Source organism: Giraffa tippelskirchi, chromosome 2 (assembly GCF_054371585.1).
Source record: "Giraffa tippelskirchi isolate mGirTip1 chromosome 2, T2T-mGirTip1v1.2.pri, whole genome shotgun sequence".
NCBI lineage: Eukaryota > Metazoa > Chordata > Mammalia > Artiodactyla > Giraffidae > Giraffa > Giraffa tippelskirchi.
In genome coordinates, this window is record NC_137276.1 from 26,184,125 (window position 1) to 26,207,919 (window position 23,795).

Genomic DNA, 23,795 nt, shown 5'->3' on the forward strand with positions numbered 1-23,795 from the left:
TACCAAGCTGTGGCAGTTCTCTGGCTGTAGAAGGTAAAGAGGAGTAATAAAAGGTCATTTCCTTTATGCTGAACTTTTGTTCCCTTTTCCCATGGCCCATAAATGGTTAATCCCATGGCTTTAAACTGGAGAAGATTTCTGCCTCCTGTAAAGTTTGATTCCTGGAGGCAGATTTTTTTTTTAATCCTGCAAGTGTCAGATAATTGGAAGGGTGGAGTCATGCTTTAAACCTCGACACACCTTTGTCAGGACTTGTTTGGAAGCAAAGAACTGAAAGAAACAAGGGGGAGAGAAGTGAACATTTTTGAAAGATCACTCAGCTCTAACACACCTTGGCTGGGTCCGGATAAAAAAAAAAGTGGGAACAGCAAACAGTCTAGAAGAAAACGTCAGGGGAAAAAAGAAGGGGCATTTACTCAAAGTTGTTTCTGATTCCTTCAGCATCTCAAACTAGGTAAGTCATAGGAATTTGGTGGTTCTCGCTCTTTTTGAGACTTTAATTTGAGGTTTGCCGCTGAGAACTTGAATGTTTGTTGGAGAATCTAAGATGACATTCTTTAATTTCCAGTGTTCTGTTGATGTGATTAATTGATCATAAATGATTAGTTTGACTTATGTGTTCTACTTAGGGTAGGTCTTTTAAAGGGACAAGAAAGTTTTGACAGTGGGAAAGAGAATAAAAAAGCCAGTGAAGATAAAGTGAACTCCGGTGATAAGATTTCTTTGGTATTATTTTCTGTATTGTAAAATGACTTGTGTTAAACTGCTTCATTTAGAATATAAAGAGTTTAAAATTCCTTCTCTCTCAATCTCGGTTTCTCTCTCCCCACCCTCCTCTACTTTCCCTCTCTCCCCTTGATAGCAGAGAAGAGCTCAGAGGTGAAATCAAAGTATAGGTGAGTAGGGGTTTCTAGAAGTAACCCCTGACCACTAAGAACCAATGTGCTTCCCCCGAGTCTGTGCTGGCAAGTTCTGACTAAGCTCAAGGGGCTGGCTGTATATCACACTCTATACTTTATAACCCTAATCTAAAGTAAAGTGAAATATCTGAAATGATATAGGTAATCCAGGAACTTTCTGGAGTCAAACTTGGAACAAGAAAAAAAAAAAATCTGTCACATTTTACAGGCCAATGTGGACCAAAAGAAATTCATTTTGGGACAAGAACTACCAGTTTAGGTATCTCACTAGACCACATTAACTACTAACTGATAACTTACCACTTTACTTTTTGAAGTGTTGGCAAAGCCTCTAGCACCTCACTTCTTTGAGAAGCAGCTAATCAGTAGCTTAATAGTTGGATTTGTTCTTTCCAAAAAATGTAGGGAGATTTTTTAAAGAAATCTGTTTGGAGAGCAGAATCATTTCTCTTACCCCATATGCTTTTTCTTAGAGCTAAGACACAAATCTAAATTGAAACTAAACTACAGCAAATGTACAGCCTTCAGTGGAGCCCTTTTGAAAATCAGAGAAGGCTTGCTTTAGTCTCAGCCCCTTCAAAACAGTCCCACGGATCTGATCAGGGTTAACATGGGGGCACTTGAAGCAAGGAGTCTTGCTTCAAGCTTGGATAGAAACCCAGATTGCTGAAACCACTCTGACCTAAGAACTAACCACATTTTAAAATTATGCCTGACCAAAAGAAGTTTGCATCTGCCTGGTTTGCCTCATTTGTGATTGTTAGTGGTAGCAGGATTTAACCAAACATGGTTATAAACAAGCAGCTTAATCACCAAGCTAGGGCCCAAGCTCCCCCAGCCCTGGGTTATAAAAATGGAGGATGCTAAATGCAGAGGTGGGGGCACCCATTGCTTGCAGGAGGGGTGTAGACAGAAGCCTCTGAGACTGTCAGCCCTAGAACATGGGTATTCATACCCCCTGCAAACTGCTTGGCCCTTCTGTGTTAACAACAGAGCAATAGCGAGTGGGTGGTTTTCCCAAACGTTGGTTATTTTGTTGTTGTTTTAAAACGTAAAGTGTACAGAGATTGGAGTAACAGGAGCTGTAAAGGTACCTATGATTCCTTAGCAGAGGATAGGAACATTTATTCCTAAAATAGAAAAACATTTCCTTCTCTATTCCTTTCTTTGTGCTAAAGACCAAGCGTTTCATGAATTGTTATAAGAAGGTCAATTGAGATGGTTTTCTCTTGGTATCAGCAATTTGGCCTTGTTTGTGCCTGGTTACACCCATCATCAATGGGAATAGTTTTAGGTGGATGTGACATCATTTAAATGAAGAGGAAAGGAAAAAAACTCATAAAGGTAGAAAAATGATTCTGAATTTGTGTTTTCTTACATAAGAAAATGGCACAGGATCATTTTTATGCCTTCAAAGGAACATTATGAAATAACCATGAAGCAGCCCTTTAGAACTATGAGTGGAAATTAACATAATTTTGGAATTGAGAACTTGAATGACCTGCTTATCCTCAGTTCTAGTAAAGTGGCCCAAACATCCCAGAAGTTTAAAATTATGCTACTTGACTGTGCTTTCGTTAAGTAGTACTTTCAGGGCAAGGCGTTCAGATAAGCACTGCTGGGAGAGGCAGGCTCAGCCACGAGTCTGGGCATGTACTTTCCTTTCCCTTACGTTACACTTTTTAAAAACTCTCGGCACTTAAAATATTTAAGCAGGAAATCCTGTGGGAAAACTGTAGCCCCGTGGGATGATCCCCATCCAGGTTTGTGCCTCAACCCATTATTTTCGCTTTGATAACTCATAGAAAATTTCCTCTCAGCTCTAGTTGAAAGGAATTTGTCTCCTGATACATCCCTGCCATTTCTGACTATCGGTCTGGGTAAAGCCAGCAGAGCTCCTTCCTGCATATTTCAGGCCCAAGAAATCATTGTGTAAGGCCACGGGATGCAGCCATGTAGGCGCTCCAGGCTGAGACAGAGGTTGCCTCTACCTTCACCCACCCAGGGGCCCTTCTATCCCTAGAGCACTGGCCAGTGAGGGCTCCTCTCCCTCCCATTCTGGAGGGGGGCATCTGATTTCTTAGCAGGCTATCTCCTTGTGCCCTCTGGAAGTTAGGGAACTCTTGGCTTTTTTGCTGCAGATCTTAAGGCTTCATCTTTGGGACCTAAGGAAAAGATAGGGGATACCTAGAAATGTTTGTTATATTTTTAGGTACAGAAAGAACAAGAAAACACTTGCCAGGTTGGCTGCCTAGACACTGAGACTCTTACCAAACGGACTGGAGCTATCATCAGTCTGCCTTGATGGCTATAAGTGGAAATGACCCAGCCAATCCAAATTTACAGCTGCCGGCAGCAACTTTCATTTAAGGGTGGTAATAAATGATCACTTGTGGAAAGTTAAAGTTTCCATAGGTTGTTATGAAATATTATCCAGAAATGAACTGTTTATAACAATTCAGGTGCTGCCATCCTAGGTGGCTCCCCATTTGCAGCCAGGAGCATGTAAACATTTAATCTCCAAAATGCCTCCTGGTTCACAGCTAATGATGAATTTTAAAAAAGAGACAGAGAGGGGCTTCAAAGATACCAAAGGCAATTAATGTTTAAACGATGGATTTCAAAGAGACTGTCAGGTTATACATAGATTGGTGAGACATAGTCCTACAGGTAATAGCTGGAGTACAGACACAGTCACAAGTCAGGCTTGGCCCTCTGATAAAGCTGGACTCCACTGTTAAATTGCTCATGGAGCCTCTGCTCTTTGGCTCTGGGAAACATACCTGCAAAGAACTTCTGTGTCTTCTTAGATGCAGCCAGGAATTTTTCCGTGAAACCTCATTCCTTGCCTAGAGCTGCATTTAAAAAACCCCGGTGAACAAAAAGTTGGCACATTCGATCAGGCCCTGAAGCTAACTGTGCGGATCTTGGTGAATTCCACCAGGTAGTTGACCAGTTGGTCTTGTGTGGTCTTGATTTTCAGTGGGGAATTTACCCACGGCTGCATTAGGACTTTTGTCAACCTAAATACTTTTGCCTTTGTGGATGTCTTTCCTCCATTAAAAAAAAAAAAAAAGACAAAAAACTGTATGAAAGAATATAATCCAAGTTAGAGTGTGTTCATTTTTCTGTTTGATTTTAAAAAGAAGTTAAAAATTTTTTGCGGGCCCCTGAAAGTATGATGGGACTAGACCCTGTGCCCATTGCACCTAGTGGATAAGTAGACCGTAAAGTTACCAGGCAGGAGAAAAAGACTGAAAGGAGAGATCTTCAAGAAAGGGGTGTCCTGGGCGTGAGTAGCTTGCTCCAGAATTCTAAAATCCTGATTTGAACTGCACCCAAAAGATCAAGTAGGAGGAAAGGAAGGTTGGGCAGAGAGAACCCCAGGGAAAGCCAGGTTTCAAGTCCTTGCAGAGCCTGAGACTGGTAACTACAGCCAAAAGCACCCAGTTGGAACAGGGATCCTTGCCATGGTCTCCTGAACCATGATCCTCCCAAGCCCAGCCCAGCCTCACCCCTGAAGTCAGCCTTGCCTCATCCCATCCAAGCTTCAGGACACAGTGGACAAGATCTCAGTGATTTTTCTGCCCAGAGTAAGAGTGAAGGGAGGAAGTAAATGACTCGTACAAATCTTTTCCTACATATTTCAATAGATTTTACATTGACTTTCTTGTTTTTTTTTTCTACATAAGTCTGTAAATAAGCATAGTAGGGCTGTTGTCTTAAAGAGAAAGTTTCATGTTATGAAGTATAAAGTTCCACACAAGTATGACCATCATAACGGTTTTTATCCTGATTTCAACCCATCAAACATCATTCTCACATCTGAACTCTCAATAATGAAGCATGAATGTCTTTTATTCACAGAGCATTGTATAGAACACTGAACATTATGGGATACATCAAAATGAATTAGCTGAAAGCACCACATGCTTTGAGAGATATTGTTCAGCTATGTATTACTTGGCAAAAAGTGGAAGTTTTATAGTCAAATGTCAGGGTGCCAGATCTATGTAAGACCTTTAATGCTCAGCAGGGTGCAACCTGGTCAACTGGACCCTGAAAAAAAAAAAGATCTCAGTACAAAAGAATAGGATCCAAGGTGGAACTATTAAATTACTCCCTAATACAAGCAATGGTAGTGACTCTTGTTAAAATATATATACACACAAAAGAATTATGCTTTGAATCCTGGGAGTCCAGTTTTAGTTCTCAGCTTGACTAGTAGGGACCTATACTTATGAAAAGGGGTGGTAATGGACATGGCTGTTCTTGGTTTCTGGCTTTTTCTGTAGGTGGCGATGATATGGACGTAACCAAGAAGAACAAACGAGATGGCACTGAAGTCACTGAAAGAAGTAAGAGAGTGATAAATGTCATTATAAAAGTAATAAAAAATTCAGAAAGAGCAAATAATTCGTTCCTAATTCTACCACAACTACTGTATCTTTTTTCTATTTCGTATGTTTTTTGTTTTTAGTTTTTTCTTAGTTTTTTGCTCTTTTTTCACTGTATAATTTTAAATGTATTTCTAAATAGGCTTTATTTTTTCCTTTAAGAAGGTTTTTGTTGATTTTTTAATACACTTATAATTGAAATGTGTTCTGCTTTTTCTTCAAAGACCAGAATTGCCATTTCAACGTTAGAGTTTTTATAACCAGCATTTTTAATGATTTCATAATATCTTGTTGAATGAATTTGCTAGAGTTTATTCAATCATATTCTTATTTAGGGATACAGGGTGATGGAAATCCAAAAGAATAGTATCCCCATTACTGCAGGGACAAAGTTATAATCACACTGCTGTCACAGTTGCAATCTACACTGAAAACTGAAAACAGACACATTTTTTTTGTGAAACTGCCCAAATGATAAATTCAGAGACATTTAAACTATCCCCTTAGCAGCTCTAACTCTTTCATCTATCCGGTGAATTTCATATATCTCCAATAAAAAAAAAAAAAACTCTGGCTCCACGACTTGGAACTTTAAGTTAAGAAATAATTTATTTTTATGTGTCATGGAATCCCAAAAGTCCACACAACAAGAGGTTTAGTGAAAGCTCAAGGACCATTATTCAAATCAAGCGGCCATTTTTGTCTCTACAACCATTTCTGTTTATGCATGTGATGCTGCTTCTGCTCCTTTAATAACCCCAGGTTGCTGCTAAGACAACCAAACTAATAGGAACACACAGGGTGAAGAAAGAAAGGGTGATGGCTGGGAGCAGTAAGACCTGTGTGGGAGGGAGCAGTTGCCAGCACACAAAGTGATGCCCCACCATCTTCTTCATCCTTTTCTTTTTTCATGAGCCATACCTGCATACATACCACATATATGCATATACTCAGGCTTGTGCACACACATATGCATGAGAAGTGTGATTTCAGAAACCAGGGGGCTCAGCTAAATAGGGGCACCTCAGTGTCCAACCAGAGGGAGGTAGTGGTTGGTGATGGTCATGGTCGGAGCACAAAATTGGCCCGGTTATGGTTTCAGAATCTACCCATACCTCATGTTGCTGTAGAGGAGAGAGTGATTCAGGAAGGCAAGAGTTCTCTATTCTAACTGGTGTTTTTAAAAAACACCAAAAACCTTTATGACCTCCATAGACTCACCACCACTTGGTGCCTTCTCCATTTCAGGAGGCAAAGGGACTGATTCTCAAGTCTGCCTTGGATATTCATCTGTCCATGATTTCACCAAGCACCAAATGTGAAACCCCCTTCCTTTATACATCTCCTCACACTCAGGCATGGCCCTGAAGATTTCAGAATGAATTATGTGTCTTCGGATACCCCAAAATTCATAAAGAAGTTCAAGGTCATGATCCACATCACAGTGGAAACAGCCAGGAAGATGTAATAGCCTCAGCTGGACTGTGACTGTTCAGGGGACAGTGCAGAGAAAAGTGACTTGAGGTTCTGATCCTCCTTCAAAGGTGAATCCAGGCCTCGGCTAGATCTAATTGTTAGATGAGAGACATTAATTCATGACAACTCATTGTTCAAATCAGTGGGTAGCTAAGTACTTTTGGTCCCAAAGAAATATAAACCTATTTTCCAGGTACATTAAGTCCCATTGTTATTGCACCTATTTGCTTTTACAGAAGATCAGATCAAATCCCTTGAAGCACAAGTGTATAAAAATCTACCTTGAACCTAATTTAATGTGCTGAGCTTATGAAAGATGTGAGACCTTGCCAAAGTGGAGGAATTTCAGTGCATTATGTAAGAGCTCCTCTTTTCTTTGTCTTTTTCTAGTCATTACAGAAACAGTAACTACAAGACTTACATCCTTACCACCAAGTAAGTGACTTATTTTTAGAACTTTCTTCTCACTAAGGTTCATGTGAAGGGCTCCACATGTAACCTTTTTCATGGGCTCTCACTCGTCAGTCCAGCAAATCCAGACTATCGGAAATCTATTTTTTTTTAACAGCTGTGCTGACATTAACTTATATCCCACAGAATCCACCAGTTTGAAGTGTGTAATTCAATGGTCATTAGTGCATCCATAGAGTCGTGTGGCCCCTTTGCAACAATCTAATTTTAGAACATTTCCATCCTCTCTCCCCTCTCCCTGGCCCCTAAAATACACAAATCTGGTTTTTGTCTCTATAGATTTGATTGGACTCTAAAATATCAGAAATCTTCTCCAGCCTGGGCCTCGGTTAGGAGGAGGGAACCATAGTCAGGCTTCTGTTTGAATCTACTCTTCTCTCAGGAGGTCGCTGGGATTAGTGGATTCTATAATGGAGATCCAAGCCCCCGAGCTAGCCCAGCACCTCCTGGGAATCCTGGCTCAGGAAGGGGTGGGAAGCGCCCGCATCCACACATAGGTTGGAGCATGATGGGCTGCCTGGTGAAACACCAATCCTAATAGAGCTGTCACTTGGCCCTCTGACACTTCCAGTGGCTGCCAGGGCCAGGGCACTGGCCAGGCATTCACAAAAGCCCAACCCTGGGCCCTGGCCTCAAGGAGTTTTCATCACTTGCTGACTTTTCTAAATTACCCTAATAAGCAACCACCCTGGGGACTTTCTTTTTAAATCGGGTAGAATATTTGCTCTTGACATTTGTATCAAAAACAAACCAGATGAGATCCGTGTGGTGCTGGTGGGAAACGGGCCCCAAACCAAGAGGATCGTGGGTGAGAAGCCAGGAAAGGCGGGTGAGAGGGGCTGCTGACTCCACTTGTAAATTGTCATCTGCTCCTCGTTTCTGCAGAAGGGGGGACCAGCAATGGCTATACTAAAACAGGATCTCTGGGTGGAGGGAGCCGGCTGGAGAAGCAGAGCCTGATGCATGGCAGCAGTGGCTACATAAACTCAAGTAAGTGTCTGCTGGTGGGAGGGGTCGGGGAAGGGCAGATGGGCAGGGAGAAGGATCACTACCACTGTTTGTCACCCATTCCAAGTGCCCCAAAGAGCTGTGAGGCCTATTTCAAGTGGGATCAGTTGTCATTATGTCCCCAATATGAATAACATGATTAAGAAGCCTTCCTAGGGCGGTGACTCCTTTCCCACTGAACTACTTACTCTCTTTAAATCATTTCTTTAAGAAAAAGGTGTGCACGTCTGAGGGTTTACTATTTGATTTAACAACAACAAAACAACAAAAGAAACTTAAGGATTAGGTTACTGTGCTAAGGAAATCTGGTGACATACAACCCCAGACAGTGTGAGTTTCCACTGGGCAAACATCCAACACAGACCCAGTAGATCCCAAAGAAACAATATTTCCTGGTAGCTTTCAAACTGAAACACAACAAACAAAGCAGGGAAAACACATTTACACACATATTGCCTCTAAAACTATAGTTTTAAACTTTTTATTTTATATTGGAGCATTGCCGATTAGCAATGTTGTGATAGTTTCAGGTGGATGGCAAAGGGGCTCAGCCATACATATAAATGTATCCATTCTCCCCCAAATTCCCCTCCCATCCAGGCTGCCAGATAATATTGAACAGAGTTCCCTGTGCTATATAGTAGGACCTTGTTGGTTATCCATTTAAGATACCACAGTGTGTACATGTCCATCCCAAAGTGAAGTGAAGTGAAGTGAAGTGGAAGTTGCTCAGTCGTGTCTGACTCCTTGCTATCCCATGGGCTATACAGTCCATGGGATTCTCTAAGCCAGAATTCCGGAGTGGGTAGCCTTTCCCTTCTCCAGGGGATCTTCCCAACCCAGGGATTGAACTCAGGTCTCCCGCATTGCAGGTGGATTCTTTACCAACTGAGCCACAAGGGAAGCCCATCCCAAACTCCCTAACAATCCCTTACTCCCATTCCCCATTCCCTCTCCCTCCCCCCAGCAACCAGAAGTTCATTCTCTAAGTCTGTGAGTCCAAAGTCATTTTTTAAATCTTGGAATGACACTGAAGAGAAGACCCAAGATATGCAAACAGCTGAGCTGCCCAAGAGCTGCGCATGTCCTTACCTGTGGAGAAACACTTGCATGTGGGGTTGTTTTCCAGTGTACCCAGCAGTGGTCTACAATTACAGGCCAGGTCCTTAAGAAACATCCTGCTTCTCCACTTCCATGCATTTTGACTACAGACAGAAAGGACCTCCCTGCCTTTCAGGGTTCTGGGAAAGGGCAGCAGCAATAATTCCACCTCCATTTCTGAGCACCCTTTCAGTCATGCTCTCCTGAAGGCCTCTGGCCCCTCCACAGGGCCCTCCTTCATTAGAACTGACCGTGTGTACCTAGTATAACTGTATGTCACCCTGTGAAGTGCTCTGAGGGTTTATGTCTTTCCCCACTTGTAGGTGGGAGCATGCGAGGCAATGCCTCCACCTCCAGTTACAGGAGGGCCCATTCACCTGCCTCCACTCTGCCCAACTCACCAGGCTCGACTTTCGAGAGGAAGACTCATGTCACCCGCCATGGAACATATGAAGGTACAGGCCCCACAGACTTTAAGAAAGAACTACTCTCTCCCCTCAGTAACTTCTCTCATGCTTTGAATGAATTCAGTTATTTTGTCCTAAAGTAGAGCCTCTGGCATGACTTTCTGGTGGGGATACTTCGCAGGCAATGGGACACATAGGACTTGAGCTCAGGTAAGAAGTCAAGGCAAGACACCCAGTTTGGGGTTATCCACAAAGGGTTGTTAGTAGAAGTTGGAAAACTGAAGGAGCTGGTCTGGAAAGAGAGTTCAAAAGCAGAAGGGAGCGCAGAAAGATAAAGTTTGGGGAAAGATGGAGAAAGAAGAGCCAGATCACAGAAAGGAGGAGTCAATGGCAATGCCATTTAAGTCAGAGAGGGGGGGACAAGCTCATAATCAAGAAGGAGGAGGTGAGAGGAAGACATCTGGGCTCTTCTCCTAAAGTTACTGGAATTCCTGGTGATCTACATAAATCTACAGTTTTAGTGGAAAACAGACAAGCCAGGTGCAAATGGGTCTAATAGTGAATGAGATGGGTACTAGTGATGGAAAAGCAGGATATTCTGCTTCTGTATGTCCCAGTAAATGATTCTGATCCAGGGCTGCCAAGGGTAGGGAGAACCCTAAATCCAGGCCAGGTGGAGGGAGTCACCTCAAGTGCACCCTGCTGCTCTGCCAGCACCAGTCTCTTCATTTTACGAGGCCCACCAACGGAACAAGCCACACGAGGTCAGAGACCCGCTGGTGCTGACAGCACGTTCATTTGATCAGAGATGGGTCATCAGCATCAGCACTGCGTAGGACAGAGTTGAGGGAGTGAAAACAAAAAGGAAATGAAAACCTCCTGCTCTCCTTTGTTCAAACCTTGTCCCACCGAAGTAGATCAGTGACCAGAAGGAAGTGCCACAAGCAAGTCCCTTGGGCATAATGTGTTTAAATCCTGGGCTGAACACCCAGGCTGCAGAGGTGCAGAAAGGACCTACTCTCTCGGAAGCTATTTGGGTTTAAGTGGCCATTTGTACTAAGTGTTTGTCCTTTCTTTAGGGAGCTCCAGTGGCAACTCTTCCCCTGAGTATCCTCGGAAGGAATTTGGTATGTCCTATCTTTATTTTCTAAAGAAATGGTTGGTCAAGCCCGGCAGGGATGCAGAGGGAACATCATGAGTTAACATCATGAGTTAAGTGGGTTTTTCTAGAAGACTCTGACCTCTGCTGACCTCTTTTTCTCAGCTCTTTATCCTGAAGCATCTTAAGGGGACAGATGGTCAGATGCATCAGTTTGCTGTCAAAAGTCTTTGCTCATGAAATGGCAAGCTTCTCATATAAGGCTCAGGCTTGGGCAGATAAGCCCTAAGGCCAGGCAACAATCATAGAGTTTTCCCTTCCACAGGACCCACAGAGACCTTCCTACAAAGGGGAGCAGGGGTGAGAATGCACAAATATCAAACATCCCAGCACCTCTACCACAGCAGCCTCAAAGGGGCATGTTTTAACCAAATGAAACCCGAGGTGGGATCTTAAATCTTGAGTCCATATTCTTGGGTTCCCACTGCACATAAGAATTGATATGAGTGATTATAATTTCATTTATTTATTTGTTTACAGTGCAAAAACCAAGACAGTCTCTAAAAAATCAATAAAGAAAAGACCTGGCAGTCTTTTGATACATTTGATCAATGTGATCACCCAGTCCAAATGGATCATGATTACCTTAGTTAACATTCTAAGTGTGAGCCAATTTAACATTCATTTGCTAACTTAACACCCTAAACACACTGGGGCTTACATAACTTTCTCTGCCCTTTGGCCATGTGGGCATCATTTATTAAACATCCACCATCCATAAAGGTTTCTATCTGGATATAAATACGCTATGAAAACAACCTCCTCCCCCACCCAAATAGGTCTGCCTCCATGTCACAGATATTTAGCATGCCACCTCTTACATATGCCTAATATTACTTTTCTTTGTTTCTCAGCATCTTCTTCAACCAGAGGACGGAGCCAAACACGAGGTAATCTCTGTCACTGGGTTCAGTTCAGTTCATCCAACTAGTATTTTCTGAGCATCTAAAGTGTGTCCAGACATGAGCCCAGAAACGTGAGGAATAAAGAATGAATAAGCAATGATTTCTGCCCTCAAGGAGCCTGTAGCACCTGGGGGTCTCCTTTGGGAAGGGTGGATTTTTGACAGCAATCTAGCAAGCGTGTAGAGTGGTTTGCTCTGCTGTGGATTGTCTGAAGGTGCTAGCATCACATCTCATTTCACGTCCAGTTTCCTGGGTGACTTTAACAAGTTGTGCTGTAATTGCATTCACACAGCAAAAAAAAAAAAAAAAAAAGAGCACAAGCCTCTCTTTTTCATTGTTCCAGGGGACGAAGTTCTCTGTGAGAGTTTTGCACTCTCCACAACTGCTTGTGGATAAGGCCCTAGGAGGGAATGTGGTCCTGGAGAAAGCTGCCCTTGATTTATCTGGTGAGGGTGGCAAGGAGTGTGTCAGGGCTGTGCTGAACGCAGGATTCCTAGGCCCTGGGCATTCGTAAGGGCCAGTCTAAGCCTCCCAGGGGCCTGGAAAGTTAGGCACATACCAACCACCCACAATTTGATAGTTGATTGATGCTGATGCTCCTCCTGAAACTTAGAATGTTAAATCACCCACTTGCTGCCCTAAAGAAGCCAAGATGGCTAAGGAAACATTAGAATTCTCTTCCTATTGGCTGAGAAACCCTGGAGACAGGAGAGAAGCTTGGTTCTGGTAAAGGCGAGTGGGCCCTAGGAAGCTGTGAGTTGCTCAGTCATGTCCAACTCTCTGCGACCCCATGGACTGCAGCCCGTGAGGCTCCTCTGTCCATGGGATTCTCCAGGCAGGAATACTGGAGTGGGTTGCCATTTCCTTCTCCAGGGCCCTAAGAAAGGGGTTGGTTATTGCTGATTGTGATGGCGCCTCCAGGCTCAGCCTGGGGTTTCTGCTCTCAGCGGCTGGGGGCGGGGTGGGGGGCAGTTGTGAGCCAGGGTAAAGAGAGGACACCTCTTTCTAAGAAGCACTCATCCTGGGCACACCTAGGTTTTCTGTCCCCAAATCACAGAGCAGCCCAAAGGTGAATCTGCAGCTCAGAGCTCAGTGTCCGGCACTGTGAGCCCAGCTCCTTCATTCACAGCTGTTCCATCTCTTCCCTGTACAGAGAGCGAGATCCGAGTTAGACTGCAGAGTGCGTCCCCATCTACCCGCTGTAAGTGCTCACGTCCTTTGGAGGATCCAAGAGTCCAGGACTACTGCTGTGTGTGCACAGTCACTCGTGTCATAAATGACATGTCTAAGGTTGTGACAGGGACCCAGGGCTGAGTGCAGGGGTGAGGAGCTGAGTAAGTCCTGGTCCCTGCTGCTTTGTAGTTCACAGACAATAAACCACCAGCCATGACAGCTCAGGGACGGAGGGAGTGGGGGCCAAAGGAGACTTCCCAGGTTAGTCAGTCACTTGAAGGGAGACTGAAGGAGAGTCTCAGCAAGATGAGTGGGCAGAGACATGGGAGGAAGTTTCAGTACACCTGAAGGAAAAGGAGCAGGAGGGGCCTCAAGAGGGTGGTTAAGACCAGAGAAGGTGGAAGTGAGTGTGAGTGTTCGAACTTGGTTATCTCGGATGTCAGGGATTCCCTAGTCTCTGTTGACCATGTTGCACTCCTGTTGTTGGTGGGTGGGAGCCAAGAGCAAAGACCAGGAAGAGAAAGAGCTGGGTCTGGTGGCTCAGGAATCAGAGACTGGGACTTGTTCCAAGAGTTCGGGGCCTGGGATCCAACTCCAGGCCTGACACGGTCTCACCTGAGTCTTTCCAGGCTTGGGGAGGGGGTTGTTGAGCACAAAGTCTGAAGCTCTCAGGGGTGAGGGTGCCTGGGCAGTCCTCCGGCACGTGTTGTCAGCAAATGTCTCCTCTCACACGGTGTGCCCTTGCACGATGCCGCCCTCCTCTTCTGTTTGCCACCTTGGGAGGCACAGCATGTTTTACTCCACTGGATCACCTCATTACAAATCCCATCAGCCGGAGGGTCTGGCAAGCAGCATAATGCTTAAGAGTTATGGGCCACACATTCCTTTTGACACTTCAGAGCATACAAGGTCTGAGACCCCACACCCGAGGCAGCCTCTGCCCGGGATGAGACCACCGCTGAACCATTTGTTTCAAGGGGTCTTGTTCTCTGGCTATCCCAAGTGTGAATGCTTCTCCCGATCCAAGATGATAGGGTCTTCCAGCCACAGAATCTTCCCTGTGATGTCTAATTAGGAAATATCTACTGAGGACTTTGACCTCCTTGTAGAGCCACTAGATTTATGAGGCCATTAACATTACAAAGTGCCAGGTTAATCAGTGCTATAAATTGACAAAATGCAGAAATGACAAGGCTAACCAGAAATGTCCCAGCAGGTGAAATGGATGCCTCATCCTCCCCAGTGTTCAGGGTGCCGTGAATGTTCACCACTGCAGCTGGACTTGGGAAGGAATCCCAAGCCTAATGAAACACTGGGGGATTCCTTTCAGGGACAGAATTGGATGACGTCAAGCGTTTGCTCAAAGGGAGCCGTTCAGCAAGCGTGAGCCCCACCCGGAATTCCTCTAACACACTCCCCATCCCCAAGAAAGGCACTGTGGAGACCAAGGTGGTGACAGCGAGCTCCCAGTCAGGTAAGCCCTTCAGCCCCGGCTGCTGTGGAAGGAAGGGAATAAGGTGACAGGTGTGCCCAGGCAGGCTTTTCAGGATGCAGCAGAGACTTTGCAAAACCCTGAGCATTGCTCTTCCTGCAGTGTGAAAATGTGGACTGCACCCTTCCCACCTCCATCTGGTCAGCCTTCCCACGTGCAGGCCATTGTCTGGCTCTAGACCCTACAGATTCTCCCAGGAAATTCTTGACATGTCCTGGGAATGTGTTGGCCAGGTTCCCCGAAGGAAGAATATTGGGGAAAGTTGCAGTGTTTTTGTCATTCATCCACTCATCCAATAAACATTTATTATATACTGCCTCTATTCCAAGCACCGGGCACTGAGGAAAGGCAATGAGCAGGATAGACTGAGGGGAAGACAAGCAGTATGAGTGTAGTTCAGAAGTCATACATCATGTGCCTGCCAAGTGCAAGGTGTGTTCTTTGGGAGGCAGAGAGATGAATCAGCAGGTCCCTGGAGGGCAGGTGAGGAGAGAAGCCAGTTCTGCTATATATGAGGTGAAGCTTTCCTCTCACTACTGGGAAAAAAAAAAAAAAACCTTGACATAGTGATCTTTTGTTTTTCAATATAAAACCAAAACCTCAGAGTAGTTTGTGACCTGTGTGGCTAACTCCCTGTCAGGTAACAAATAGGCAGAATTGGTTTCAGATTAGAGATGTGCCCAATGCCACTCAGGGTAACAGCATGCCCTTGGGTCTGGTTGGCACACAGAAATGTTTAAGGAGCATTCAACAGGAGAAGGCTGCCACCGGTACAGAGTGGCCTCGAAACTGAGGACTTCCCTTCCTGCGCTGCTGTCTGGAATTCTACTGTAAAGGAGTCATAGCTCCACGGCATCTGTGAAGGGGAGTCAGCAACACAGAGAGAGACCATTAGCAGGGACAGTGCACTGGGAGGTGGTGAGGGGGGCTTAGAAGGAGAAATGGGTGGACCCTCGAGCAAAATTTACCTACTTCAAATTTCACCAAGAGCCAGCAAGAATTTCTGACCCAAGAGATCAGGTTTTCACCAGCAACAAGATTTCAGACAGAAGTGGGATGACCAACTGCTGCAGTTTCCTTAGACTGAGGGAGTTGCCAGGACTAGAGACCTTCAGGGCTAAAACTGGGAAAGTTCTGGCAAACCAAGCCCACTGGGTTCCCCCAGCACAGAGAATGGGTTTGTCTCACTGGGGTGTGTGTGTGCGTTTTCAGTGTCTGGCACCTATGATACAACCATCCTGGATGCCAACCTTCCCTCCCACGTGTGGTCCTCCACGTTGCCAGCGGGGTCCTCCATGGGCACCTATCACAACAACATCACAACCCAGAGCTCATCCCTGCTCAACACCAATGCCTATTCTGCAGGATCAGGTATGTGGCTCGCAGCGCACAGCCCCTCCCTGTCCTGACCCCTCCACACCTCATGCTGGAGCTGAACGGCCCCACCAGCATTTGCTATCCCCATGGCTTCCTAGAAGGGCTTCCTGTGGCCAAGCATCCCAAGATTTCTTCACTGGAACTTCAATTCAGCTTCTATGCTGATTTCTCTGGTGGGTTCCATATGGAAAGGACTATATGGTACAGTGTATCTATCTATATATCTATCTATGATGAGAAAGAACATGAAAACAAATATAAGGATTAACTGTGTGACCTTGAGAGGTCATTTAACTTCTCTGGGTTTTAAATGCCCTCTCTGTGAAGTGGTCACGAAAGAGAAGGGCTTGGCCAGAATCCATGTCCATTCAAAGCCCCACCAACCTGCTACTGCCCATTGGCTATTATGACCCAAGGCACACCATGGACTAATGGTTGGTTCCATGCTGCAAAGCAGGAGCCCAAGGTTTTCCTAAAAACAGAAATGTAACACAGTGCAATGCTGGCCTTTCTTCCGGTGCTTCTCTGCCCCTGTTCTTTGTGGATGTACTCTCATCAACCTTCTTCCCTCCCCCGCAGTCTTTGGAGTTCCAAATAACATGGCCTCCTGCTCCCCAACTCTGCAGCCTGGAATCAGCACCAGCTCCTCAGGTCAGTGCTTGCCAGCTTGAAAAAATGGGTGCTCTTGCCTCGTGAGGGAAATAGAATTGTTTGTAGGGAAGATGTTCTTCCTGACCAAGAGCATGAGGACTTCCTCCATACACATGGCAGCACAGAAGCAATAACCAAGCAGCTCCGTTAGAAGGCACAGAGCCGGCCCTCCATCATAGACACAGCTCAGTCCCCAAGGAAAAGGGGGCCAGAGACTGCATGTATGTGCTTATTCTGTGCCTGTCCCTTTATCTAATAGGAAAGGAGGAGAGATGGAAGTAAAGGTGAGGCAGAGCTCAGCACATTTTTAGGTGTAAAGCACTGTTAATTTAGAAAGAACTTAACCGCATCTTAAATGTTGTAGTTCCTTGGGGGTTCAAACAATGTTACTGCTTTGCTTTGCTTCCAATGCAGATATATAATCTTTTAAAAGTATTTATTCACTCTATTTCCACATACAGCATCAAAGCCTATATGTAAATAAGTTATCAGCCCATTTCTTTTGTTAAAGGAATCTGCCTTCTTTCTGTGATATCATGACTAATATCACATACTTATGTAGGCCATTTTTATTTTCCTTGGCCTTCTTAACTTCTGATTTCAACACTTCCAATTAACTAGTGTCCCACAAACCCAGCAGATACCAGATTCAAGCTGTTTCCCTCTTGCCTTTGCTAGTTTACTCTGCAAAGTCCTGACTGAGGAGGGTGGGCTGATATTGGATTTTATGCCTCAAACTCCAGATAGGATGGAATACAAGAAGCTGTTAACTAGGGAGGAATGAGCTTCTACACTGTTAAAAACAGACAACCAACCAGCCTTTGAAATACTACTGGGGGTGAGGGGACTTCTACATGCTTGAGTCAGAAGGAAAAATAGGGTCCTGCCCTGTTAGTGCCTCAGCCATTGTGTCTGGATCTGCAGTTCCCGTGTTGTGTACCAAGGTACCATAGGGGCCTGCAGAGAAGGGAACCCCTGGGATATTTGAAATTTTTGAGGCATACAGCAACATCTGTCAGACCCTATGCAAACTACTACTATTAAGTTGTGTGGACCTAAGTTACTCAATCCCTGGAGAAGGAAATGGCAACCCACCCCAGTACTCTTGCCTGGAAAACCGCATGGACAGAAGAGCCTGGTAGGCTATAGTCCATGGGGTTGCAAAGAGTCAGGCATGACTGAGCGACTTTACTTTTTTTTTTTTAATTTACTCAATAAATGGAGCTTAGGAATTTTCTGGGTGGGGCAGTGGGGGGAAGAAGCCGTGTTTTAAAAATTACCATGTCAGTAAGAGTGTGGGAACTGAGAAGGTTCAGAATCTCTGTCATATGCAAGGGCATTCATTGTGAAAGTGGTTTAGGGGGCTCCTGGGGCTGGCTGCCTTATTTAGAGGGCCTCACCTATGTACCTGCTCTCACCTGTCCTCAATTTCTCTCAGTGTTCGGCATGCAGAACAATCTGGCCCCCAGCTCATCCACCCTGTCCCATGGCATGGCCACCACCTCCACAGGTCTGTAACTGGGGTTTGGAGCCTAGGAGCTGGGAAGCAATGCCTCTTTGCAGCTTTAGCTCACAATAGCCCTTTTCAGCAATGGAATTAGAGGGACCAAAATGTCCCTAAAAGTCAATTGACCTTTCCCACCAAAGAAACAACCCTCCATACACTGACCAGAGATGCCAATCTCAGTCAAGTGCTGGCTCAGAAATGAGTGAGAGCCTTGCTCGGGGTGTGTCCTCTATGTCCCCATGTCTCACCACTGTCCTTAACTGCCCACTGTCACTGCGTATCAATCATTTGGCTGACTTTATAGTGCACCCCTCTGCGCAAACCTGAGGGAGGCAGGACAGAAGAGGCACAAGCCTCAGCCTTTGCCCTCAACTTGCTTACTGTTTAGTTGGAGGGCTTCTCTGGTGGCTCAAATGGTAAAGAATTTGCCTGTAATGTGGGAGACCTGGGTTCAATCCCTGGGTCAGGAAGATTCCCTGGAGAAGGGAATGGCTATCCACTCCAGTATTCTTGCCTGGAAGGTCTCATGGACAGAGGAGCCTGGCAGGTTACAGTCCAGGGGGTCACAAAGAGTGAACGTCTCATGCATATGAAACATCTGGGGGATCCTGTAAGAGAGCATGAATCAAGCTGTGCCTAGCAGGTGTTGATACTGTAGGAGTTCAGAAAGGAAGTAGATGTGGTAGGGTTGGGGAGGGGGGGTCGTCTAAGAGGACTTCGTGGAGGAGGTGGCCTTTGGAACACTCCTCCAAGGATGAGGATTATATCATACAATGTTTCATTTAAATTGCTGCTGTCCCCATGGCTGGAGAGAGTGGATTTCATGATTCATTATTATTCTGTTCATTATTATCTTCCTCTCCCCTGGGGAGGCTGCCTATCTGCCAGGGCAGGTCAGCTGCTTCTACACAGTGCGGAGCTGCCTCCTGTGCCCCACTCATTCAGTGGTTCTTGTCTTGCAGCATATGGTGTGAAGAAAAACATGCCCCAGAGTCCCACTGTTGTGAGCACTGGGGTGTCCACTTCTGCAGGTAAGTGCTGTCGCCAGCTGCCAGAGGCAGGCCAGCACACAGGAAGGTCTGTTCCTTAGTTACATGTGGCAGGAGGGGACATAACCCATGGGTGGTCTGAGGTCTATAAGGGCCTCTTGGTTATTTCCAGAAGTGAGCAGCTGGATGTGCCTCTCACCTTACCTTGGCCTTCTTGTCCAAGGGAGCCATGAGGCTCCACCCTCTACAGCTGCCCACGGTCAGGCCCACACAACCGAGCCCCCACCCCTGTTGGAAGCCCCATCACAAGGGCCAGGGTGCCCCCCAGAAGCTGCCACACCCTCCCTACTTTCTGTGGCATCTTTATCAACTTGGGCACATGACACATGGTAGCCTGTTTTCTCCGCTACTCTGATCCTGGTGTGTTTCCCTCCATTCAACAAGTTATCCATCCAAAACCTGTTTACCGAGCACCTGCTTTGTGTGAGACAGTGTTCTGAGTGCCCAGCTTAGACACAGGGGCTTCCCAGGTGGCTCAGAGGTAAAGAACCCACCTGCCAACGCAGGGGATGAGGGTTCTATCCCTGGGTCAGGAAGATCCCTGGAAGGAGGAAACAGCAACCCGCTCCAGTATTCTTGCCTGGAAAATTTCATGGGCAGAGGAGCCTGGCAGGCTATAGTCCATGTGGTTGCAAAGAGTCTGACACAACTTAACGACTGAACAGGCACGCACTATGCAGACACAGACAAAGAGGCCAGATTCCCATTCTCATCAGGCAGATAACAGACAAGTGGACAAAGTATACAAGATAATTACAGAAAATGACGCATAGTTGAAGGACAGACATAGTGAGGTGGTAGAGACAGGGATGTGTGCCTGCTGGATGCGGTGGTCGGGAAAAGCTCCCCCAGCATGCAAACACTTGAGACTTTCCATTAGAAATGAACGTGCTGCTGCTGCTGCTAAGTCACTTCAGTCATGTCCGACTCTGTGCGACCCCATAGACAGCAGCCTACCAGGCTCCCCCGTCCCTGGGATTCTCCAGGCAAGAATACTGGAGTGGGTTGCCATCTCCTTCTCCAATGCATGAAAGTAAAAAGTGAAAGTGAAGCTGCTCAGTCGTGTCTGACTCCTAGCAACCCCATGGACTGCAACCTACCAGGTTCCTCCATCCATGGGATTTTCCAGGCAAGAGTACTGGAGTGGGTTGCCATTGCCTTCTCCGGAAATGAACCTACCCAGTTAATTAAAGAAGGGCCTGCCTGGCACAGCAACTTTGGCCCATTCACTGAAGATCCTATAAAGTCCAGGTGGGAGGCAGCCCCTCAGGCCAGCCCCCAGTGCCTCTGATGTTGACCCAACCTCCTTATGGCCAGGCCCAGCCACGCAGGGGAAGATGTCTCTGGTCCCCAAGATGCTTCTTAGTAATGGCTGTCAGCGTCAGCGAGAGCAGGAGCCCCTCAGACACACCCACTTATCCCTTTCCTTTCCTCCACCCTCCTTTTCTTCTTCTCCTGGTTGCTTCTTCCCTTTTCCTTTCCCTCCACCTTTTCCATCCTCACCACCCACTTCTTTCCTCTCCAGCCAGCACCACAAATGTCCAGAACGATGACCTCTTGCACAAGGACTGTAAATTCCTGATCCTGGAGAAGGACAACACACCCACCAAGAAGGAGATGGAGCTGCTGATCATGACCAAGGACAGTGGGAAGGTCTTTACAGCCTCTCCAGCCAGCGTCACTGCAAGTACGTGGGAGCCCACGAGACTCGGGTTTTGGAAGAAAGACAGTGTAGGCAAATGTCCTAGCAAGGTGGTATAAGACGTTTGAATGATGAAACCACAGTCATTCCATTCAAGTGAAAACTGTCTATTGAGTAGTGTCCCAGGGTCTGCCTTGAATGTAGACAAGCTAGGAAAATGCCAGCAAAGAGCTCTTAAAAGGGTCTTTGGGCGATAATAAGTTACACAACCACAGGCCCAGATTGGGGGCATTAACCCCAGGAAAGCAGGGCCCTCTTCCTACCAGGCTAACCTCCACCTCTGCAAGTGGGAAAGGATGTGGGTGGGGGAAAGGGGAGAGAAGATCCGGGATCATCATGGGTTGTGTGCACAGCTTCTTTTTCAGAGGATACCCTAAAAAAGGAAAAACAAGCTGCGTACACCGACACCTACCTAGTGTCAGAAGCTAATGGTAAGAGCGAATCTGATCACTGTCCACTCTGGCCATTCTGTCTGTCATTGATCTGTCTTCCGAGACCTCAGACCTCAGCATGTGGTCCTGACCAGCAGCATAAGACCCAGGAGCATGTTAGAAATGCAGAGTCCTGGGCCCTAACCCAGACCTGCTGTGTCAGAGGCTGCATTTTCCCAAACTCCCCCATTGATTAGTGTGTGCTTATCATGGAAGCAAAGACTTTCCGTGGCACATCTAAAGTCTACAGTGGCATTTTTTTCTCACCTTACTAGTCCTCCCATGATTTTCAGAACTCATAGAAAAAAAGCTTTGCAAACCACTTGCTAGCTTTTTTTTTCTTCCCAAATACCTGGATTCTGTCCTGGATTACCATATTTCTTCACATGGAGGTTCCTGTGAATCTCTCCAAATCATGGATTTCAGGGAGCTCAATAAAGGAAGAGAAAAGTTAAGCCACAGAACATTTTTTTAAAAATGCAAATGAAATCAGTTACAATCCTCTCAAGATCTAACACTAAGCCTTCTTCTACTTCTTTTTTTTTTTTTCCGAGATACTTAAGTGTTTATTCTTTGATTATATGAAGGTAGCTCTTCTAAATTAGCAGTTCCTTACATTTTAGGGGTGGAGGTGGGGTTGTGGAGCCAAAGGACCCTTTTCAGAACCTGGTGAAAGCTGTAAACAATTTTTCCAGAAAATCTCACACACGCCCACAAACTCAGTGGTCATGTAGCATCTGGGACTTGCGCTCAGCCCTCCTCCTGGCCTGTCTGCCTTTCTTTTCCTTCCAGCCCAGGTTAGGAACCTGTGTGCAAAGCCTTTTAACCAAGAAATCAAGAGTCATTTCTCACAAGCACATTTTTTGTTTGAATGCCATGATTACCCCTAGTATGTCCTCCAAAAAAATGTCTTGCGCTTTAACGTCACAAAAGTTTATTACAGTGTACTTTTGCCCACTGTGAATTGTTTGCCAAGCCAAGTCCTCATCAACATAATTATTGCAGTATGAGATCCGTGAGGACTGAATTAATGATGTTCCTGCACGTGGCTGTTCCACGAGGTCCCTGGGCACACCTACTTCAAGCCCCACACCAGGTCCACGCACAGGCTGGACTGTCCTGTGGGCTCCTGCAGTTTAAGGGCTCAGTCAAAACAGTGATCTTGGTGTTTGTCTTTCAGGAGATGTGAAGACTGTGTCCGCAAAGGGCAAGGGCACCTCTGCAGGTGAGTAAGAGCGGCGGGTCCCACAGCAACAGGAGAGGAGGAGCTGGTGATGTGAACGGGCCAGATAACAGCCCCCTAGCCTGGAGCCAGTGCAGACATGAACACCCCAGCTCTAGAGTTTCCCCAAAAGCCTTCAAAGAGAGTGGTGTGGAGGGTGGTGGAGGGGTTGGCTGGGGGCCAAAGCAGGGCTGCAGAAGGAGCTCAGCTCAGGAGACATGCTCACAGGTCACACACACTGTACCTGTGGGATGCCCACTGTCTGGGTGCCTACTGTCTGGGTGCCAACTGTCTGTCCAGGATCTGTCAACATGGCAGGAGCAACACAGCAGGGCTACTGTTGGGTCTTACAAACCACTCTCCTCCCCCTGCCCACACACCTTCAAGGTGATCCTAAGATCACACATATTTCCAGTCCCTTACACCTTCCTTACTTGCTTCCATAATCTTGTTAGAGAAGGAAATCAAGGAGTATCAGCCCACTTTAGATATTAAAAACAAAATACACTTTCACTAAAAAGAAATAAAAAGCCTCCTGGCCACCCTTTAAGTGCTGAGTACAGTTCTAGGCACTGTGGGGATTACAAGGAAAGAGCCTTGTGAACTGAGATGTGGAGATGGGGATTATTCAGATTTGGGCTTAATAAAATGCAGGAGGTTGTGGCAGATCCATGTTCATAATCAATAATTTTAACCCTGATGCTCTCTGCTACATCCTCTGCTAATTACGCTGCATGCTTTATCTCATTTAACATCCATTTCATGAAGAAAGGTCAACTTTGAACTCCATTTTATAAAAAGAGGAAACAGAGAGGTTAAGGAACCTTCTCAGGCTCACACATTTCAAGCCCAGGATTGTCAGACCTCTGCTCGTCACCAGCCACCACAGCTCCATGTTTATTCCAGGAGCCACAGGGACCTACCTGCAAGCCCACTCACATTCACTCAGGCCCGCAGGAAATCACCACAAGTTAGAGAATTTGGAGGGAAGGGGGCACGAGCCATTGGCATTCACCTTACCCTTGCCCTCTCTTCCACAGACATGCATGGCTACGACCACCACCGTGGTGGTGGAGGTGGTGGCGGCAGCGGCGGTGCCCTTGGCAGTGGGGCCACTGGTGGAGGCGGCAAGGGCTCGTGGGGTACGGCACCTGCCTGGTGCCCCTGCGGCTCCTGGTGCAGCTGGTGGAAGTGGCTACTAGGTCTGCTGCTCACCTGGCTACTGCTCCTGGGGCTGCTCTTCGGCCTCATCGCTCTGGGTACGTGTGGCAGCGCCCCACTGCCTGTTCAGAAGGGCAGGAACCAGCAAGTATCCCAAGTGTCAGGTGCCAAGGGGCCCTAGATCAT

The 23,795-nt window shown here is 46.2% G+C and overlaps 1 protein-coding gene across 3 annotated transcripts in view; it reads left to right on the forward strand.

Annotated features, from left to right (window-relative positions):
• Window positions 1-270: 270 nt before the first annotated feature.
• COL17A1 (collagen type XVII alpha 1 chain) overlaps window positions 271-23,795 on the forward strand; it is a 47,493-nt gene continuing 23,968 nt past the window's right edge. Inside the window, exons 1-17 of one of the 3 annotated variants that reach the window (XM_081543532.1) lie at window positions 271-454; window positions 5,216-5,278; window positions 7,184-7,228; window positions 8,150-8,254; window positions 9,697-9,828; window positions 10,860-10,907; window positions 11,794-11,829; window positions 12,998-13,045; window positions 14,348-14,491; window positions 15,722-15,880; window positions 16,466-16,537; window positions 17,976-18,047; window positions 19,007-19,075; window positions 20,619-20,780; window positions 21,149-21,226; window positions 22,407-22,451; window positions 23,489-23,707. In XM_081543532.1, coding sequence (XP_081399658.1) covers window positions 5,227-5,278; window positions 7,184-7,228; window positions 8,150-8,254; window positions 9,697-9,828; window positions 10,860-10,907; window positions 11,794-11,829; window positions 12,998-13,045; window positions 14,348-14,491; window positions 15,722-15,880; window positions 16,466-16,537; window positions 17,976-18,047; window positions 19,007-19,075; window positions 20,619-20,780; window positions 21,149-21,226; window positions 22,407-22,451; window positions 23,489-23,707 — 1,486 coding nt within the window. In that variant the 5' untranslated portion in view covers window positions 271-454; window positions 5,216-5,226. Of the gene's footprint in view, window positions 455-5,215; window positions 5,279-7,183; window positions 7,229-8,149; window positions 8,255-9,696; window positions 9,829-10,859; window positions 10,908-11,793; window positions 11,830-12,997; window positions 13,046-13,142; window positions 13,279-14,347; window positions 14,492-15,721; window positions 15,881-16,465; window positions 16,538-17,975; window positions 18,048-19,006; window positions 19,076-20,618; window positions 20,781-21,148; window positions 21,227-22,406; window positions 22,452-23,488; window positions 23,708-23,795 lie in introns of those variants that run through there. The other 2 variants (XM_081543527.1, XM_081543541.1) reach the window with 2 other exon arrangements.